The sequence below is a fragment of the Acomys minous genome, assembly GCF_964271855.1.
Source record: "Acomys minous genome assembly, chromosome: 8".
Lineage (NCBI taxonomy): Eukaryota > Metazoa > Chordata > Mammalia > Rodentia > Muridae > Acomys > Acomys minous.
This window is the reverse complement of record NC_140489.1, coordinates 74,972,906-74,992,280: the sequence shown is the minus strand read 5'-3', so window position 1 is coordinate 74,992,280 and position 19,375 is coordinate 74,972,906. Positions and strand designations below refer to the sequence as shown.

Sequence of the window (19,375 nt, the reverse complement as noted above, 5' to 3'; positions counted from 1 at the left end):
AGGAGTACCAGAGGTCATGTCATAGGCAGTCCCCACTGCCCCCACAGCCATGGAGCAAGAGATCTCCATTGGCTAGATCTGAACAGGGGTCTAGGTTCACTCCATGCATTGTTTTGGTTGGCATAACAGTTTGTGAAAGGCCCATGTGGGTCCATATATGCCAGCCTTAATGGTCATGGTCTACTTGTAGGGCTCGTTAACCATCTGTGTAATCCATTCCCACACTCTTAAATACCACTCCGAGCTCTCTACCCAGGGTCTGGCTGCAATTCTCAGTCTCTGCCCTGTTCCCCCTATGGGTAGAGTCTCTCAGAGGACAAAATTGTTGTGCTAATATCTACTTATAAGTGAGTATTTACCATGCATGGTAACTGGGACTGGGACTGGGTTATCTCATTCAGGATGATCTTTTTAGTTTCATCAATTTTCCTGTATTTCAAGAGTTCCTTGTTTTTGATAGCTTAGTAGTATTCCATTGTGTACACATACCACAGGTTCTTTATCCATTTTTTAGTTGAGGGACATCTAGTTTGTTTCAAGATTCTGGCTATTATAAATAAAAGTGCTGTGAATATAGTTGAGCAAATGTACTTGTATGATGGAGCACCTTTCAGGTATATGCCCAGGATTTGTATAGCTGGCTTTTGTGGTAGCACTATTCCAAATATTCTGAGAAAGAGACAGATTGATTTTCAAAGTTGTTATACAAGTTTGCACGAGTGTTCCCTTTTCTCCACTTCCTTGAAAGCATATTGTCACTTGAGTTTTTGATCTTAGCCATTCTGAGGGGTGTAAGATGGACTCTCAGAGTAATTTTGATTTGCATTTCTCTAATGATAAAGGACCTTCAGATGTCTTTAAGTGCTTCTCAGGCATTTGACAATCCTCTGTTGAGAATTATCTGTTTAGCTTTATACCCCACTTTTAATTGGAGTTTTTGGCTTGGTGGTATTTAATTTCTTGAGTTCTATATATATTTTGGATATTCGGCATTTGTCAGATATAAGGTTGGAGAAGATCTTTTCCCAGTCTGTAGGCTGCCATTTTGTTCTGTTTACAGTGTCCTTTGCCTTACAGAAGCTTTTAAGTTTTTTATCTTTTCAATGAATTACTACTAAATGTAAAGTCATTTATCAGTAGGTGGTTTTGTAGGGTATACTTAACAGTTTCTCTCTTTATGCTTTTAAAAGTTTCTGTTCTTAATCTGCTATTACTCTATGGACCTGTTTTAAAAAGTGACATCTTTTTGCAGCTTTCAAAACCTTTTCTTTATTCTGTATTTTTATTGTTTTAATATTAAGTGTCATAGGTAGTTTTCTTTCAGTTCTTATTTCATCTTCTATAAGTCTCTTGTATCTCTATTGGCATCTATTTCTCTATGTTTGGACAATATCATCCTTTTAATCAAAATATTTCCTATGCCTTTGATATAGAATTCTTTATTCCCATTCTATGCTATAATTCAAAGGTTTAGACTTTTTTACAAAGCACTCTGTTTCTTTTCAAATTAATCAATAACATTTACTGAATCATGAAATTCTATCCCTTGTTCATATTCTCCAATATTTTTTTCTACACAATTCCTGTGCTTGAATACCTTATCCTGTGACAGCTCTGGCACAATTCTAGTCCTGCACTCCTTTTATAGGAGTCTGTGTCCCTGGGTATCTAGATCTGGATCATCTCAGGGCTCTTCCCCACAATATAGTATCCAATATTGTGGGAGCAATGTGCCAAATACCTTTGCTTGCGTCAACTTCTGGTCCTTTCTTTGGTCCATATCTTCTCTAATGTTGAAAGTGCTGAGCTTGAGTACTTTACTTTGGGACAAGTCTGCTATCCTTCCTGAAACTGCAGTTTCCACACATGTTGTTGAATTCCCTGTACCTTGGACACCTAAGCCTTTCTGTTTCTACAGCTTCTGTAACACATTTTGTGATCTTCATTTCTGTTCAACTAAACCTGAGTGTGCTCCTGCCCCATGGCTGATGAGCAGTTTCTGCATGTGAAATTACAAGTCATGGGTGCTTTAATTTGGTTTATCTCACCTTTTGCCCTGTGTTGTAGCATTGCCCACATCTGTATGCCTTGCCTTGCCTCAGCTCAAAAACATTATATTTATTAATATTTTATCATCATCACTAGTAATATGCTTTTAGGAACAATCGATTCCATATGCTTAATATTCATATAGTAAGGACATTTTATGCATTATATCATTTACCTCTCAGAGCAAATCTGTGATTGGGGAAGTGAGTAAGCTATTATGGAAAGAGGCTAAGAAACACAAATAATAATAACACCCCTGGGTTAGTCTACAGCCCTGAGTGAATTGTATACACTCACACATAAATTTAAGAGTATATAATATAAAATCAACATTGGAGGGATGCACATTGGGCATCTAGAGCTAGTCTATTAAGCATGGATTCAGCCATCTGGTAAGGGAGGCCGGTAGCAATAAAATCAAACTAACAAATAGATTGCAGTGCACTTATTCTATGAAAGAATTTTTTTGAGCACAGGAACTGAGAGTACGTAATTCAGGTATCTGATGCTTGGTGTTAAAGGTGCCTTCCAAAAGAACTGTTCGCTGAGTTGAAACAATGTTGAAAATATAAAGCTAGCTATCTAAAAAGCGTAATGTACTACAAGTAGATAAATTATGAGATTGAATGAAATATGCTGAAAATGAGCAGCTTATTTTCTTTAAAGTTTCTCTTTGTCACTAGAAGGAAACGTGAAGATAAGGGACAGATGGAAAGTCTAACATGACAACTCAGTTTGCAACTTCAGCAATATGTGGCATGCTTAGAAAGAAAGTCTAGAATTGAAACGTAAAAGTAACTACATTTTCATTTATTGATACAGAAGTGTGAAAGGATATGTGTTAAAAAATGCTGCTGGCAATTAGGTAAGCTGAGGATTCATACCACAAGAAAAAAAAATATTTGTTGCAAATGAAAACAAATCATGAAATCTTGGTGGAAGTATAAGATTTTAGTCAATTCATTTTTTTTTAATTTATTTATTTATTCACTTTACACCTGGGTCGTAGCCCCCTCCTTCCTCTCCTCCCAGTCCTACCTGCTCCATCTTCCCCCATCTTCCCTCCCCTACTCCTCAGATAGGAGAGCCCCTCCCCTTATCCACCCATGCTATCTCATCTAGTCGCTCCAGGACTGAGCTCATCCTCTTCCTCAGTGGCCTGGCAAGTCTGTCTCACCAGGTAGAAGTTATCAAAAAGCAGGCAACAAAGTCCATTTTAGAGACAGCCCCCTACCCAACCCACACTTCCCTTACTAGAGAACACACATGGAACTTGAGCTGCCCATTGGCTGCGTCTATGTAGAGGGCTTAGGTCCAGTTCATACATGGTCCTTGGTTGGTGATTCAGTCTTACAAGCCCCCTGAGCCCTGTTTTGTTGGCTCTGTTGGTCTTCTTGTGGCCTTCTTTTCACCTCTAGGTCCTTATATCCTTCAGCCCACATTTCTACAAGACTCCCTATGCTTCACCAGGTATTTGACTGTGGGTCTCATCATCTGTTTAATTCTTAATGTACATTAAAATTAGCATTATAATGCATTAGTAGGGCTCAGAAAAATTCATGTAAACACAAATAAGTGTAACTCCCTTTGGGTGGTTTATATTTTTTTCACATTGTAACATTTTTCATTAGGCTATGAAGGTGAAAACCTAATGAAGATCCTAAAAGACATTGAAAGCAGCACAGAAATCATGCTGGACAGGTGGAAGTTTGAAGTCACACCCAATGACAAAGATGAGAAAGGAGACCCTGTGCCTTACAGCATCATCAACAATTACTTTTCCATTGGCGTGGTAAGATATTTATATTTGTTAATATTATGTGCTTTAACGATAAACCTCTCGTATTCTGCTTTTATATCCTGCTCATCTCCTTCCTTCCCACAGATGCTTTCACATTTACTTTCATTTCATATGAAATTGTATGTTTCTATGAAAATTCTAGGAACCACACTTGACACACATGAGAGAAGATGAGCAATACTTGTCTTCTAGAGTCTGTTATTTACTCAATATGATGATCTCCAGTTGTATCCATTTCCCTGGAAATGGCATGTTTTCATATCCTTTATGGTGGAGGAAAACATACTTATGTATATACTACAATTTCATTATTCATTAATCAGCTGACAGTCTCCTAAGCTTATATAACAGGCTACTGTGAAGAGCATATGACTTTTTAAAATTCTCATGTGTCTCATTGCTTTGACAAAACTGGTTAAAAAAAGGCTCCTTAAGGGAGAAAGGGCTTATTTTTGGCTAATGGTTTAAGTGCACTGTCCAGTACAGCAAGTCACTAAATTCAAGAATATGATAAGGATATTTATTCTCTTTGTTCCTGTTCATTAATATCACTAGCACAGTAACACAAGTGAAAGAGATAGAGAAATAAGTAGGACAAAAATCATTATTTGCAGATGATGTCATTCTATATCTAAAAGGCTCCAAAGACTCCATGTAAAACTTTACTGATGATTGATACATTAAGCAAAGTATCAGAATACAAAATTAGCACATAAAAATCAATATTCTTCCTATACACCAGCAAATATACCAAATAATAAGTCAGGGAAATAACTTCAAAGTATCCTCAAATGTACGTATAAGAATACTTATAATAAATTTAACTAAGGAAGTGTAAGACTTATATAATAAAAACTTTAAGACATTGAGTAACAATTTATGGAGGATTGTAGAAGATAGAAAGGACATTCACATTGATGACTGGTTTGATTAATATTATGAAGAAGGCAGTCTACCAAAAGCAATGTAAAGAATAAATTTACTCACAGAAATGGAGAAAATTATTCTAGGAAAAAGTTCATTAATTTCTATATATTCACTAAACTTTTAAGAGGTCAAAACCAGTAGATGAACATGAAAATAAAAATTAAAGAGAAAATGCAGTCTAATATTAAAATATGCTAAGAAATAACAAACATAAAGGAGAAACAGTTTTAAAATAGAAAATTCAAAATACCAAGATGGGCATGGTGACATACACCTTTAATCCCAGTACTCAAGAAGGCAGAGAGAGGCAGATCTCTGTGAGTTTGAGGCCAGCCTGGTCTACAAAGCAAGTCCAGAACAGTCAAGGCTACACAGATAAATCCTGTCCAGAAAAATCAAAACAAAACAAACAAACAAAAATAAAGTTCAAAATTCCAAGCTAAGAAGGCTTGTTATTACTGCTTTGTTATATTGATTTAGTTTCTGAATCAAGTCCTTTCTCTATATGCCATCCTCTCTTTGAACATGGGCCATCTACTTTACAATCCTCACTGCTGTCATGATGAACTCACCTTCTTTTCTTTGATAATTATATACATATATTACATAAAATTTATTTTATACATATATGTATATATAACCTACTGAAACCACTAGTTACCATACGAGTGAGAATGCAAAAATATTATAAATTTCAGAATATATATTACACATCATGCCATAGAAATATGAAACATAAAGGGCTATTTATTATAAACTAATGTGCACAAACAAACTGCATAATGTTGAGTCAGTGGATAAACTGCTAGAAACATAGAACCAACAAGACTGAATAGTGAAAAAGAATGTGTGAACTTACCTACAACCACTGTGGAAATTGTATCAATAACTGAAATGTACCCAACAACAAAAGATTAAGACCAAATCTCTGCATTAACAAAACCTGTTAAATATTTAAACTATGACATCCCTTAAAGTCTCCCAGTTTTTAAAATTTTTCCTTCACATCCCAACCACAGTTTTTCTTCCCTCCATTTCCCCAAGACCCTCTCCCTCTCTGTTTCTTTTTCATAAAAGTCCAAGTCTCCATAAAATGATAGCCAGACATGACAAAACAAGATACAATAAGACAAGGGGAAATCCATCATATCAAGGCTGGACAAGGCAACCCAATAGAAGGAAACGGGGATTAAGATAAGGCAAAAGAGTCAGAAAAACACCCACTTTCACTATTAGGAGTCTCACAAAAACATCAAGCTAACAAACAAAAAATACATGCAGAGGACATGGTGCAGACCCATGCAGGCCCAATTCCTCCTGCTTCTGTCTCTGTGAGTCCATATGAGCCCGGCTCAGCTGGTTTAATGGGCGTGTTTTCCTGGTGTTGTCCATCCCTCTGACGCCTTCTGTGGGGTTTCCCACCTCCAAGGGGAGGGACCTGATGGAAACCTCGAATTTAGAATCTCTCTCCATATAATGTGTGGCTGTGGGTCTCTGTACTCACTCCCATTCGCTGCCAACAGAAGCCTCACTGATGATAAACGGACAAGGTGCCGATTTATGAGCATAGCAGAATATTACCAGGAATAATTTTATATTTTTCTTCATTTTTCCTTTTGTTTTCGTGTTTGGTTTTGGTCTTTGCCAGTCATGTTTGGTTCTACTCTAGGTTCTATGCCACCTCGTCGCTGACTCCTGGCCATCCCGGCAATGTAGGGGATGGGCCTCGTTACTAACATGGAGAATAGAACAGCATGAGTTGTAGACATGTGCTGAATTGACATTAATGACATAGAAAAGTATCAACGTTAATGGATAAATCAATACATAATAGCGTATCCTTTTAAAACTGAAATTATATAAGCCTTTAAAAGAAAGAAAAACGAAATATCAGTATCAGTAATTTGAATTGTTTCAGTATTTTGTATTTGGTTACCATTACGTATCAGTGTTTTGTACTTGGTTACCATTATGTTTTTTGGCTAGATGAAGTAAACCTGCCCCATAAGAACAAATACTGCAAGATGAAAATCACATGAAGAATATGAAACTGTCAAACTTAAAAATTGAAGAAGTGTAAGAGTGGTTACGCATGTTGTGAGGAGATAATTTGAGGAATTATTAATTAATAGGTATAAAGTTTTAACCAAGTGTGATGGCAAGATCTGCTGAAATGTACCCACAGTGATAATGCATCCTCTTATGTACATAAATTTCGTGACTCGTGAATAGATGATATTTTCTTACAATAACTATATTTAAAAAGAAGTGTAAAAAGATAGGAGCTTAGAAAAACGAGTAGACAGAGGGAACAGAGATGAATGAAAAAGCTAATTAGATGAGACCTGATATGCTGTGGCCATATGATGAAGGAGAAGGTCTCCTTCAGTCAGAGACCTAGGGGAGGGGAATAACATGGAAGAGGGAGTTAGTATGGGAATGGGAAGACACAATGGAGGGGATAACGTTCAGGATGCTATCTGAATAAAGTATAGAAAGTTAAAATTTTTAAAAAGAAGAAAAAGAATGTAAAGACGCTGCAATCAAAATTAAGGAGCTCTGGGGGGTAAAGTTCTATGCTAAAATCTTCAGTATCCCTGAAGAAAAGAGCAGGTTTCCCTGTGTTCCCAATGGAACCCAGCATAATAAGATGCAGTAAGACTAGGAGCCAGCCCAGTGTGGTGGCGCACACCTTTAATCCCAGCACTTGGGAGGCAGAGGCAGGAGGATCCCTGTGAGTTCAAGGCCAACTTGGTCTACAAAATGAGTCCAGGACAGTCAAGGCTACACAGAGAAACCCTGTATCAAAACAAAAACAAAAACAAAAACAAAAACAAAAACAAATACTAAAAAAATAAATAAAAAGAAATGTTTAAACATACCAAAAAAAAAGTTAAAAAAAAAAAAAAAGACTAGGAACAAACCTTCATATCATGGCTGGATGAGGCAGCCCAGTAGGAGGGAGTTACACAATTTCTTTTCCATAGCTAGCAAAACTCATCATCTGAAATATAATGACCACTAAAAGAAATTCACCTATGGATGTAAATGAAAAGGAGACAAATAAATCAGCAAAGCTAGTAATCCATGGCCCTATGATCAATTCTCCAGCATCTCAGGGTAAAAGCAATGACATCACAGCAAATTATTGATGTTTTACTGCACTGAAAATTAAACAGAGTTGTCATAGTTATTTAATTTGAAGAAAAGTTATGGATATTAACTTTTATCACTAAAAATTATTGCAATAAATACATGCAAAACATGTTACATCACATACAAATTATTGCTAGCATTAACTTCACTATGGAATTGTGGCAGCCATCCAAATATAATTCTAAAAGAATGAATGATTTTTATACCATTATTTTAATTCACACTGGTAGAAAATTAACACATTTAGAGGTGAGTCATTTGAAAAAAGACATGTGCTTTGTTATTTTAAGGTGATATGCAATTATAGTAAATGTGTATCAATTCAAATATATCTAGAAAAAAGATATGGTAAAGACCATTGGGCAGGCACTTTTATTTAGAAATAATACTTTCATATTAACATTTATTGTATTTATTATACATAGTAATAAATAAAAGCTAAATTATAGCATACCATGCTTTACTTTTAATAAGAAAGTAGCCTGGATGAATGAGGAAGAACAGTGTAAAGTTATAAAGTAAGCCCTTAATAATTATAATATATCTTATTTTATGAAAATATTTAATGTTATCACAAGATACAGTGTTCCAGAAAATTTACACATTTGGGTCATTGCTACTGAGAATTGTAATGGGATTTGTGGTCCTTTTAATTAACTGTAGTTTGTAATTGGATGAATGCCATTGTAATTTTCTCTAATAATGTACCTACAATGGTCAATGTCCTTGTCACATGCTAAATACTACTAAGTAACTGTAGCTATTATACTGTGATAAAACTAGATAAATAGGAATTAGTAGAAAGAGAAACTAAATAAGAAATATACCAAATGCATACAGAGTCTTATATTTAGCATACGCTAAAATTCAAAATCACTGGATAAGAGGAAGGACATAGTAAAAAGTGTGGCAAAACTGTGATTTGAATATAAATGAATTTGTATTTCATCTCCCTTTTCATGTGTAGTATACATTAGGTTGTAGCTATTCCATCTCCCTGATCATGTGCACTATAAATTAGGTATGGAGCTATTCCATTTTCATGTTCATTCATTATACACATCAGGTAGGTAGCTGGCACTCATGTAGGAGAAATATGTCTGAGGGAAGGTGAAAGTCTCAAATGGTGAAAGGGGAGATAGATTGTTTTTTCATTATTTTCCTCATTTAAAAAGTATTTGTAAAGCATAAAGTAAATGCCTCAAAAATATTTCATCATTAGTGAACATGAGATTAGTAAGGTAAAACATACAGTCTCATATAATCAGAAAATGAAAGGTCCTAGATATCTACCTTTTTGGTTGAAAGCACATGTTGCTCTTTACAGAGGACTTGGGTTCAGTTCCCAGCACCTGTATGGTGGCTCACAACTACAGTTCCAAAGTATTTGTCATCTTCTTCTTCAGACCTTCATGCAACATACGCAATTGCAGTCAAGGCAATCATATGCATAAGGTAAAATAGAATAAATAAATCTTTAAACAATACCTCTACCTAAAAATGATAATGTAATAACAGATATCATGACATGTACTCACGGAAGTTAATTGGGGTGATGGCAAGCTCCTGGCCAGGCTCTGGTACAGATTAAGGTACCTGAAAATATAAAAACCAAACTGATAACTTGATAAAGGATCTAAGACAGAAGTTTTCAACCTGTTGGTCCTGACTCGTTTGGGGTCAAACAACCGTTTCACAGGATTCACATGTCAGAAATTCTGAGTATCTGATTTTACATTATGACTCAGAACAGTAACAAAAATAGAGTTATGAAGTAACAACAAAAATAATTTTATAGTTGGGGACAACAAAACACAAAGAACTGTACTACAGGGTCAGAGCATTAGGAAGTTTAAAAACAACCATGGGTGTAATGGAAATACAGGCCCAATCTGAGAAAATAGAAAGTAGTTATAATGAAACATATGAAAATAGTTTTAATTAGCAATGAAAAGCAATGTTATACAATGGGTTATCATAGTTTGCCTTTAATATTTTGAGAATTAAAAAGATTAATTATAAATTATCTCTATGATTAAAAATGGCCACCTTCATATTGTTTGATAAGCCTATAAATTAAAATTAGTTTGTAGAAAACAATTTGTTAATATTTTTTAGATTTTTAAATGTGAATATTCTCTAAGCCATTATCCTTATTTCTCAAACTCTGAAGCACAGGGGAAGAGCACAGACTGAGGCTGCCAGATATACAGGTACAGATAGAGATAGAGATGTCTCATTGACAGCAAGCTAAATGCTTCTGAATCCAAAAGATGTTACAGAAGCTAATTTAAATGAGAAAATCAATTTGTCATATGTAAACTCTCCATCTCCTCTTATTTTGAGAATGAAAACATAGCAGAAGCCACCTGAAGGCCATGATAAGGATTAAATAAGGTATGTCTAAAGCTCCTACTAAAAATGACAACAGAGACATCAGTGGCAATCAAGTTTCCATGATTTTATTTAGTCTCTGGTGTTATGCTTTAAAAGCCCTAACATGTAATGGGATGTTAACAAAAGTAACACTCACCCCACGGGAATGTGTAAATAAATGAATGTTTGTTTCTTACTGTTATTGTAATTTAAAATTATGGTGAGGCCATAAATATATATCTTTCATAATATGAATCAAATATGCTTCCATGCTGCTAAGCCCACACCACAACAATTAGATTCTCATCGAGATGAGATGATAACTTTTACCCTCATCTTCATCCTTGCCTGCTGTTAACATGATTCTTCTGTATTTGGCATTTGATACTGTTTTAGTTGCCTAGAGTTTATAATCACTGCTGGGCTGAATCTTTCATTCACACAAACAACACCTCTGTTGTATTTGGTTGGGGACATGGGCAGTTCTATGCTGCTAGTGACTTTAAACACTGGAGAGAGAAGAGGAGAGAGTGACTAACTAACCCAGTTCCTACCACTGTAGACTTTCTGGTAGACAAAACAATAACCAAGGGTGTTTCAAATGAGCCGACTTCTCAATTCAAATATTCAAGCTGCTGTGATAGAAAATAACAAAGCTGGGTGCTTGGTCCATCAGCCTGATATTCTTCTACTCCATGGTGTCTTCTCTTGTTTTATTGATACATTTCACAGTGAGTTCACCTACGCTATGCTGTCATGGATCAACAATAACAAATTCTTGTATTTCAATTGTGCCATCTTTCCATTTATTCCTTAAGATTCATCTCACCTGACCTATTTTCCATCAGGGATTAGACATTAGGTGCTCCAAAGATGTTAAATCTACTAGTTCTTTAATTTTTTGTTTCCTATATTCCAGTTGTGCTGATAGCTATGAATTCTATAGCCCACAATAAAACCATATCTACTTTGTAATGTCATCCCTTGAGGCTTTGAGCTGGGAGGCCAATTTCTGATTAAACACTGGTTTCAAAAGAACAGAAAATACCTGTGGATGTAGGCACTTTAAAATCCATATTCTATGGTAATTGCCTGTGCAAATGCATTCATTCTTCTAACCACAAACAGACACACAAAGGAAAAGAGCTCCCATACTTTCTGTGCTATATAAACATTGATACCAATTTAATAGTAGCTGCTTCATGAAAAACAATTTGAAATGTTTTTAGGTATTATATTTAGTCTCTACTATAGTGCATTTTTCACAACCTACACACATCATAGTATAATAGGAAGATTTTATTTTACATATTAGGGAAAGAGAAGTTAATGAGCAAAATTATTTTCAGTATATTATAAAGTTAGACATTTCATAAAGGAGACTGATAAATATTTGTCTTCTGACTGTATGCTCAATATAGCATTATAAAATCTGTAATTCTGTGTTTAGTTTTTCCTAGTATTTAATTATTGATTTTATTTACTAATTATCCCAGCATTTTGTATGGGTTTACTATAAGTCTCCAGTTAATATTACAGACAATACAAAAATAAACCTGGATTAAGAAAAATATGAATTCTAGTTAAGGTAAATATTATATTCAGAATTTTTTGCATATGTGGCAAGAAGAGATACATATTGATCATTATCCCTAGGGATCATTTAGTTCACCACTTCACCTTAACTCTCAGTGTATTTATATTATATTTTATTTAATGCTAAATTATTATTAAGCATCTTTAGCATCCTGAAAATAAATACATTAAATTTTAGGACAATTGATAGCAACTAGTGTACCTTTCTATAATCAGAATACTGTATTATGAATTTTTAAGTGAATTTTTAGAACATTGGTATTATCTTTCAACGTTATTGGTTGAAAATAAAATTTGACTCATTTAGATAGAGACTGCATTAGCAATAGTAACAAAGGGTTGTCTTCTCATTATTATAAACGTTAATATAATGAAAGATTTTAGTTAATCTATTTCTTACTAAGTGTAGCAGTGGCTATCTTTGCAACTTAGTGTGTGTGTGTGTGTGTATGTGTTTGTGTGTGTGTGTGTGTTTATGTGTGTGTGTGTGTGTGTGTGTGTGTGTGTGTGTGTGTGTGTGTGTGATTAAGAACTATGGATTATCTCCTATCTTCTAGATCTCTGATGCCAGTGAGGAAAGTCCATTTATCATGTCTACAAAAAATTATTAACTAAGATAAATGTAAACTTGTTTTGGCTCACTGATATAATTAGAGACACAGTCATGAAATAGTGCTCTTGAAGACTGTGTTAGACCAATTTGGTTTCCCTGCACTGCATATTCATTTTGTAGCTGCTGGTAAATCATAGTAGAAAGTTCAAACTTGGACTCTCTACAAAATAAAAGTCAGCACATAGTGAGCAGAGACAGGCAAAAACGGGATTTCTATAATGGTCTTCCTGTCTTGTATAACATTTTCAGAATGCATTTGTTTCATTCACACATAGTAAAACAGGGAGTGTGGGGGGTGGAAACCCAACACAAAAAGGAAACCACTATCCATATTAGTCCTCCTGAAGTCATTGTGGAAGTATTCGCCAAGACTAGGAAAAATCTGACAAAGACAAGTGGACTTTTACTACACCATGTATATTACCACCCGAATGTCCTATCAAATAGATATTTTCATGGCTATGATTTAATGTCCTTCTGCCTTAGTCAGTCACTAAGAGCCTCTTATTCTGCCAGTGTAGGAAAAAATATGACTACATAATTTTCACAGGCATAAATTCTGAGTTAGTGGAGCCCTTACTGATCAGAATGTCTTCAGTTTTCAGCTTCCTCTTATAGCATTCAGTATTCCTGACAATGTCATGGAGATATCTTTCTGTAGAAATTTAGTAGTGGTCACTGACTCATTTAAAAAGCAAAAATATTTGGTTTTGTCTGAAAGCCAATAAAATTGTCCTCTGAACTTGATCATTTTTAATCTAATTGTTCTCCCTGCTCATCTCTCTTCTATGTCTTTATTGTGAATACATAGTAGCTCCATGGGAAAGCACTTTCCTGGTATGTGCAAAAGTTCCAGGGTATGATCAATAGGACTCAAAAACATGTGATCTCACAAATAATTATTAAATTGCAACTATCTTGCGTTTCTTACATTTATTTCTTGGTCAAGTTCCATGGGTAAGAAGATACTTTTAATAATTCAATTGTAATTTGATAATAATTTGAAACAATTAATAACTTAAAATTAATACATTAATTTATTTTGTGTTTATGTTTGCACATGTGAAATTGCAACATGTATAGATGTCAGATGACAGTTCAGAGGTTTCACTTCAATCCTCTTATAATGTAGGTTCAAGGATCTAAATCAGGTAATCAAGTTTAGAGGCCAGTATCTTTAACTGATGAACCATCTTGCAAGACCCTAATGATAATTTTATGTAAAACATAAATACATTTGAACTTAGCACTTGAGAAACTAAAAATCTAAGGTTAATAATACTAGTGAAACAAAAACTGTAAGATTCTGTCTTTCTACAATATTTGTTACAGAAAACAATATTCAAAATCCCAATTTACAGTAACAAGAAATTTAATGATAGTCATGTTGTAGTGCTATGAAATGATTTCACTATCCTGAGAAAGACAACTCCCATTTTTTGTTGTGGGATTTTAGTAGGAATTTGTCTTATGAAACAGGTTGTTTTTCTTATGAGCATTTTATTTAATTTAGCACATTGTCAATCACAAAAATCAACCTTAATATCAACTACTTGCTGGTTATATATCAATCAATTTATTTTACATATAACTTTTGCAAATTTAACTGAACTATTTTCAAAAGTTTCACTTTTTCTGTTTTAATGATTAGGCAACATGTAACTATTTGGTAGATAAGTATATTCAGGAAATCTTTATCAGTAATGTATTTTCTACTGAGCTGCTGTTAACTATACACTAAAGTATAAATTTGTACTGTTCCTTTCAGAAGAGGACAAGCAATAATAGAACATTATCCTCCAAATTAAATAAGTCATTAATCAGAGAATGAAACAGAATTCTCTTTTTACTTTATTAGCAAGTTGGCAAAAGAAATGTTCTTTCATTAAACAACGTATTGTTAATATTTTTCAAATGTGTTATTTTCCACTTGAAAATGCTATGTCTTAATATAAATGAAATAAATGTAATATATAACATATACATATATGTGGTTTTTTGTTTTGTTTTGTTTTGTTTTCAAGACATGACCTCACTATGTAGTTCTGGCTGTCCTTGAACTCACAATGTAGGCCAGGGTATCCTTAAACTCAATGATCTTCCTGCCTCTGCCTCATGAGTCTGGAAATTAAAGGCATACGCCACCACTACACCTGGTTTGGATTAAATATATTTTAAAAGTTACTTTCACCTAAATTTTCTAGTCATGCAAAGTTTGTCTTTTACTTTTATTATTGGTAAGAGTTCCTGACCTGTGACTAACATGAAAATGTCCTGGTGAATATATTTAATATGTTTGGGCAAGGTGTAATATATCAAATGCAAGTTTCAATATAAATGAACTGAAAAGAAAGAACTGGGCATCATTTCTGAGAAAGAACTCTTTATTCCCAGATAGTTTCTGTATGTAAAATAGTCACTAAAAGCTCTTATTACATCACTAATTTGCTGCAGCATGGATGAGAAGTGGCTTCTGCAATCCTCTGGTGCCTCCATTCCAGGACACATTTTGTTCGGGTTTTCTGTTTATTTGTTTGTTTGGTTAGCTGCTTTTTGCAATTATTATTTTACATTTGTTCATCTTTTTATTTTTCAGATTATAATTACAATATTATATTATAATAATATTATTATAACATTTCTTCCTCCCTCCTCCACCCAAACTCTCCCATATACCCTTTCTTGCTCTTCTGCAAATACGTGGCCTGTTTTCTTTGTTTTTACCTGCATATATTCACATATATTTGTAAATATAGCCCACTGAGTCCATATGATGTTACTTTTATGTGCATTCTCAGGACTGACTATGTGGCACTGACAAGCAATTGGTGTGCTCTTCCACCACCTCTCCCATTCCCAATTTTCTTCAGATGCTTGTAGTTCTTTGAGCAGGGTTGAGGTCTCAAGGTCTGGGACCTCACTTTAGCAAGTACAATGTGACGGCTCTTGTTCAGCGGACATTTGAGCAACCATGTTAGTGAGACTTTATGGATCCATCTTCTGGTATTACTATCAGAAAAAAATCTCACAACAAACTCCCCAACTTTCTGGTTCTTACAGTCTTTATGCCTATACGGGGACTTATTCCAGCAAAGTGGCTGCTCTGGAAAAGGGTCACATCCAAAGATTTAGGTCTGTGTGATCCACCTGGAATACAGACATGCCCTTAGTACCTTTAATCTTTCTGGCTGGAATATACAATCTTAATCCCCCTGTCCGGAATTTAATACACACCTTTAATCCCAAACAATGACATCTCATTGAGGGACAAAGTGACAAATAAGAAAGATTTGACAGAATGAGTCAGAGATAGGGTACTCCCAACTCTCACAAGACAACCTACTTAAGAGCAGTGCAGAGAAAGTGAGAGACAGTACAATGAGGGAGACAGTACAGTACAAGAAATCAGTAGAAGTTCAGGAATACAGTACAGTTCAATGCAGTTCAGCGCTGTTCAGTGGATTGCAGTTCAGTTCATGAAGTTCAAAGGCAATTTTTCTAAGCAGAGTAATTCAGTCAGAACCCAAAGAAAGCCAGTTTGAATCAGTCAGCTTGTAGAGACGTTTGGAGATAGAGCAGCTGAGTTGAACCAGTCGTCCAGAGTTCAGAAATAACTAGAAAGGCTAAGCACATTCAGCAGTAAGTCTCAAAGGCTGAGTACATTCTAGGCCTAGGGTAGCACATGGAGGCTGGAAAATGAAGACTTCAAAATCCAAGCATACATCCTAGTGAGACTCTATATGAGAGAAGCATGGGAAAATGGCAAAGTAGAAGGATCCAGAGGGTCCTAGAAACCTACAAGTAGAACATTATGGTAGGCAGATTTGGGCCCAGGTGTCCCGCTCAAACTATGGCACCAGCCAAGGACAATACAGGCCATAAATTTCAAACCCCTACCCAGACCTAGCCAATGGACAGGACATTCTCCACAGTTGAATGGAGAGTGGGGTCTGGCTTTCACACGTATTCTGGTGCCCCATATTTGACCATGTCCCCTGGAGGGGGAGACCTAGTGGCACTCAGAGGAAGGATAGCAGGTTACCAAGAAGAGACTTGATACCCTATGAGCATATACAGGGGGAGGAAGTCCCCCTCAGTCACAACCATAGGGGAGGGGAGTAAGGGGAAAATGGTAGGGAGGGAGTAATGGGAGGATACAAGGGATGGGATAAGAACTGAGATGTAATATGAATAAATTAATAAAAAATAAAAATAAATAAAAAATAAAAACAAAATCCAAGCATACAAGAAGAGTAGATTGTATGAAGTTAGAAGCTTCCATGCTTAGGTCTAAAGATAGATAGAACAGAGATAGAAATATTCTGGGCTCAGCCCATGACACATATTCTTAAAGCTTGGGTAATGGTTTTAATTTCATCTTCTCATCTGAAGAATTAAAAACCACATGTACATATGCTCTTCTTCTACAATGTTCCGTGAGTCTTAAGTGCAAGAATATTTTGTAGATGTATGTAGTGGGACATGGCTCCACAACTCATGCATTGTTTTCTGTGGTAGTCTGTCTCTTGCAAAGATAATTTTTCTTGATGAGGAGTGGAGACTACACTTACCTGTGGATATAAAAACAAATATTTATAGATTATTGTTAGAGATTATGCTAATTTAGATTCTCCTCCAATAACCATGATGTCACTAGCACTGAGTAGTTTGTCAGATTTCCAGATTTCCAGTGCCAGTCATGGTTTCTCTTTTATTGAGTGAATCTTAAGTGCAACCACTGAGCTCTTTGTTACAGCCAAGGTATGTGTGTCACTTCTGCACCCTTAGGTTGATCATACCAGGTTGATCATTCATACAGTTCATAGCCACATTCTTAAATATGCTTGACATCAATAGCTTCAGTGGTAATGGCATCATATACACCATTCAGTGGTACTATATGCTTTACAACTTATAACCTTAATTTGCCTGTTTTTTTCTTTCTGATTATCTGACCATCACACAGAGAGAATGTCACTTATAAACAATTTTGAGTAATAACGTGTTTTTGCTCTTTAGTTATTTATGCTCATAGCAAATGTGTTTGTTTTAAATGTTTTTTCCTCTGTATCTGTGTGATTTGTTTTGATTCTTCAGGATACAGACATCATTTATAAAGATGTTAATGTGCTTTAATTATTTAATTCTGTGCTTGACATTTTAATATTAGCCAAGGAACAGGGTGAATATGGCTTTGGCCTCTTTCTATTATATCTGAAGCTGCCAATTTACTTAGTTCTTCTTTTTGTTTGCATTTAATTGTTCTTTACTGTATGATAAAAAGACAACAGTTCAATTATCTCAAAACAGTTTAAATAAAATCAAACTTATAGATACATACATAATATACTTGTATGTATATATATAAAGTATGTGAAGCTTTTCAATATTTTTATTATTAAAATAGATCTAACATGCTCAGGAATTAATAGTGTGCTATAAATTTCCCTGCATGCATTACTGTGCATGAAATCTTTCCCCCCAAAATCTATAAAATCTAGTAATAGCTTTAAACTGACTTGAATGATTTCATCAGTCTTTCATTTTCTTACCTTCATTTGATTTCAGAGACATGAGCTTCTCTAATGTTCCATAGCTAATTTAATTGTACCTGATTTTAGCTGTCATATGCTTTTAATGACTAAACTTGCAAAGTGTTCCACAACTAAGGATCTTTTAACGTTTGACATGTTCCTGTCCTCCTGCTAAGAGCTGTAGTGCTGCAAGAGACAGTGATAAATGAGCATGTTCTCCTGAAGATGTAATTAATCTGCAACAGGGTCAGAGCATCTCCTTAGGTAAATGAAACTAAATCAGCTGTGTAGTCTATAATTAACTCATAAGGCATTAGTCCAAGTGTAATATTATTCATTATATATGTACATTATTATTTTCTTCATATGAAAGTTGTAATTTTAAATAAATGATTAAATATTCATCTTAATACTCCAGTCATATTATAAGAATTTAATTGTCATAAATTTACATTGTATTCCATTTACTCTTTTTATATGAAATGCAGAAGTGTGCATCACTTACGTTATATGTGCATAAATAAAAATTTAAAAAGTTAAGTTCAGTTCCTATGACTAGACTAGTTACTACTGGCTGAAGGTAGGTACAGAAGGCTTTGTGTGTGTGGAATCTTTGAGGATTTGGGGATTACTGTAGTAAAGGTGAGTCAAAATGAGATGAATAGTCTACAGTGAGGATTAGTGAACACACCATTTGTGTCATGTCTCATCCACTTACACACTTTTACTTTATACTGATCCTTCTATAACTTATTTTTAATTTCCCACTTTCATATCAATGGCCCCCATCCAATATCCTGGATTCTATAGGTTCTCCAAATTAAACATGCATATCTCAATATTCAGTGCTAATATCCACACATGTGTGAGAGTGTTAGTCATTGTATTTTTATCAGTTGGTGGACATTGGGGTTAGTTTAACATCCTGGAGACTGTGAATAGAGCAGCTATGACCATAGATGAGCATGTGTTTATGAAGTAGCAAATAGAATATTTATCAGTATATATGAGTTGGTCCATATGGTAGATCTATTTCTTATTTTTTGATAAAACTCAACACTGACGTTCCTAGTGGCTGTACCAATTTATAATCCTATCAACATCACAAGAGTATTCTCTGTTCCATAGAAACTTATCTCATTTGATGAGTTTTGTCTTCATAACCTTAGGCATTCAGACTGGGGTAAATGGAATACCAAAGTCTTAGAAAGTCAAGGAACCATACACAATACTTTGAAAACTAATATGTTAGAATGCATGCAAAGGAAAGAAGAAAGAATATGTACGTAATCAAGGTGGGATTTCTGACAGTACTAAGTTGTT

General features: G+C 34.8%; 1 protein-coding gene across 7 annotated transcripts in view; it reads left to right on the top strand.

The window, feature by feature from the left end:
• Positions 1-19,375, top strand: part of DGKB (diacylglycerol kinase beta) — a 693,335-nt gene that overhangs the window by 296,845 nt on the left and 377,115 nt on the right. For all 7 annotated transcript variants that reach the window (XM_084791209.1, XM_084791212.1, XM_084791211.1 and 4 more), the window contains one exon: positions 3,681-3,841. In XM_084791209.1, the coding sequence (XP_084647335.1) occupies positions 3,681-3,841 (161 nt within the window). The remainder of the gene's footprint in view (positions 1-3,680; positions 3,842-19,375) is intronic.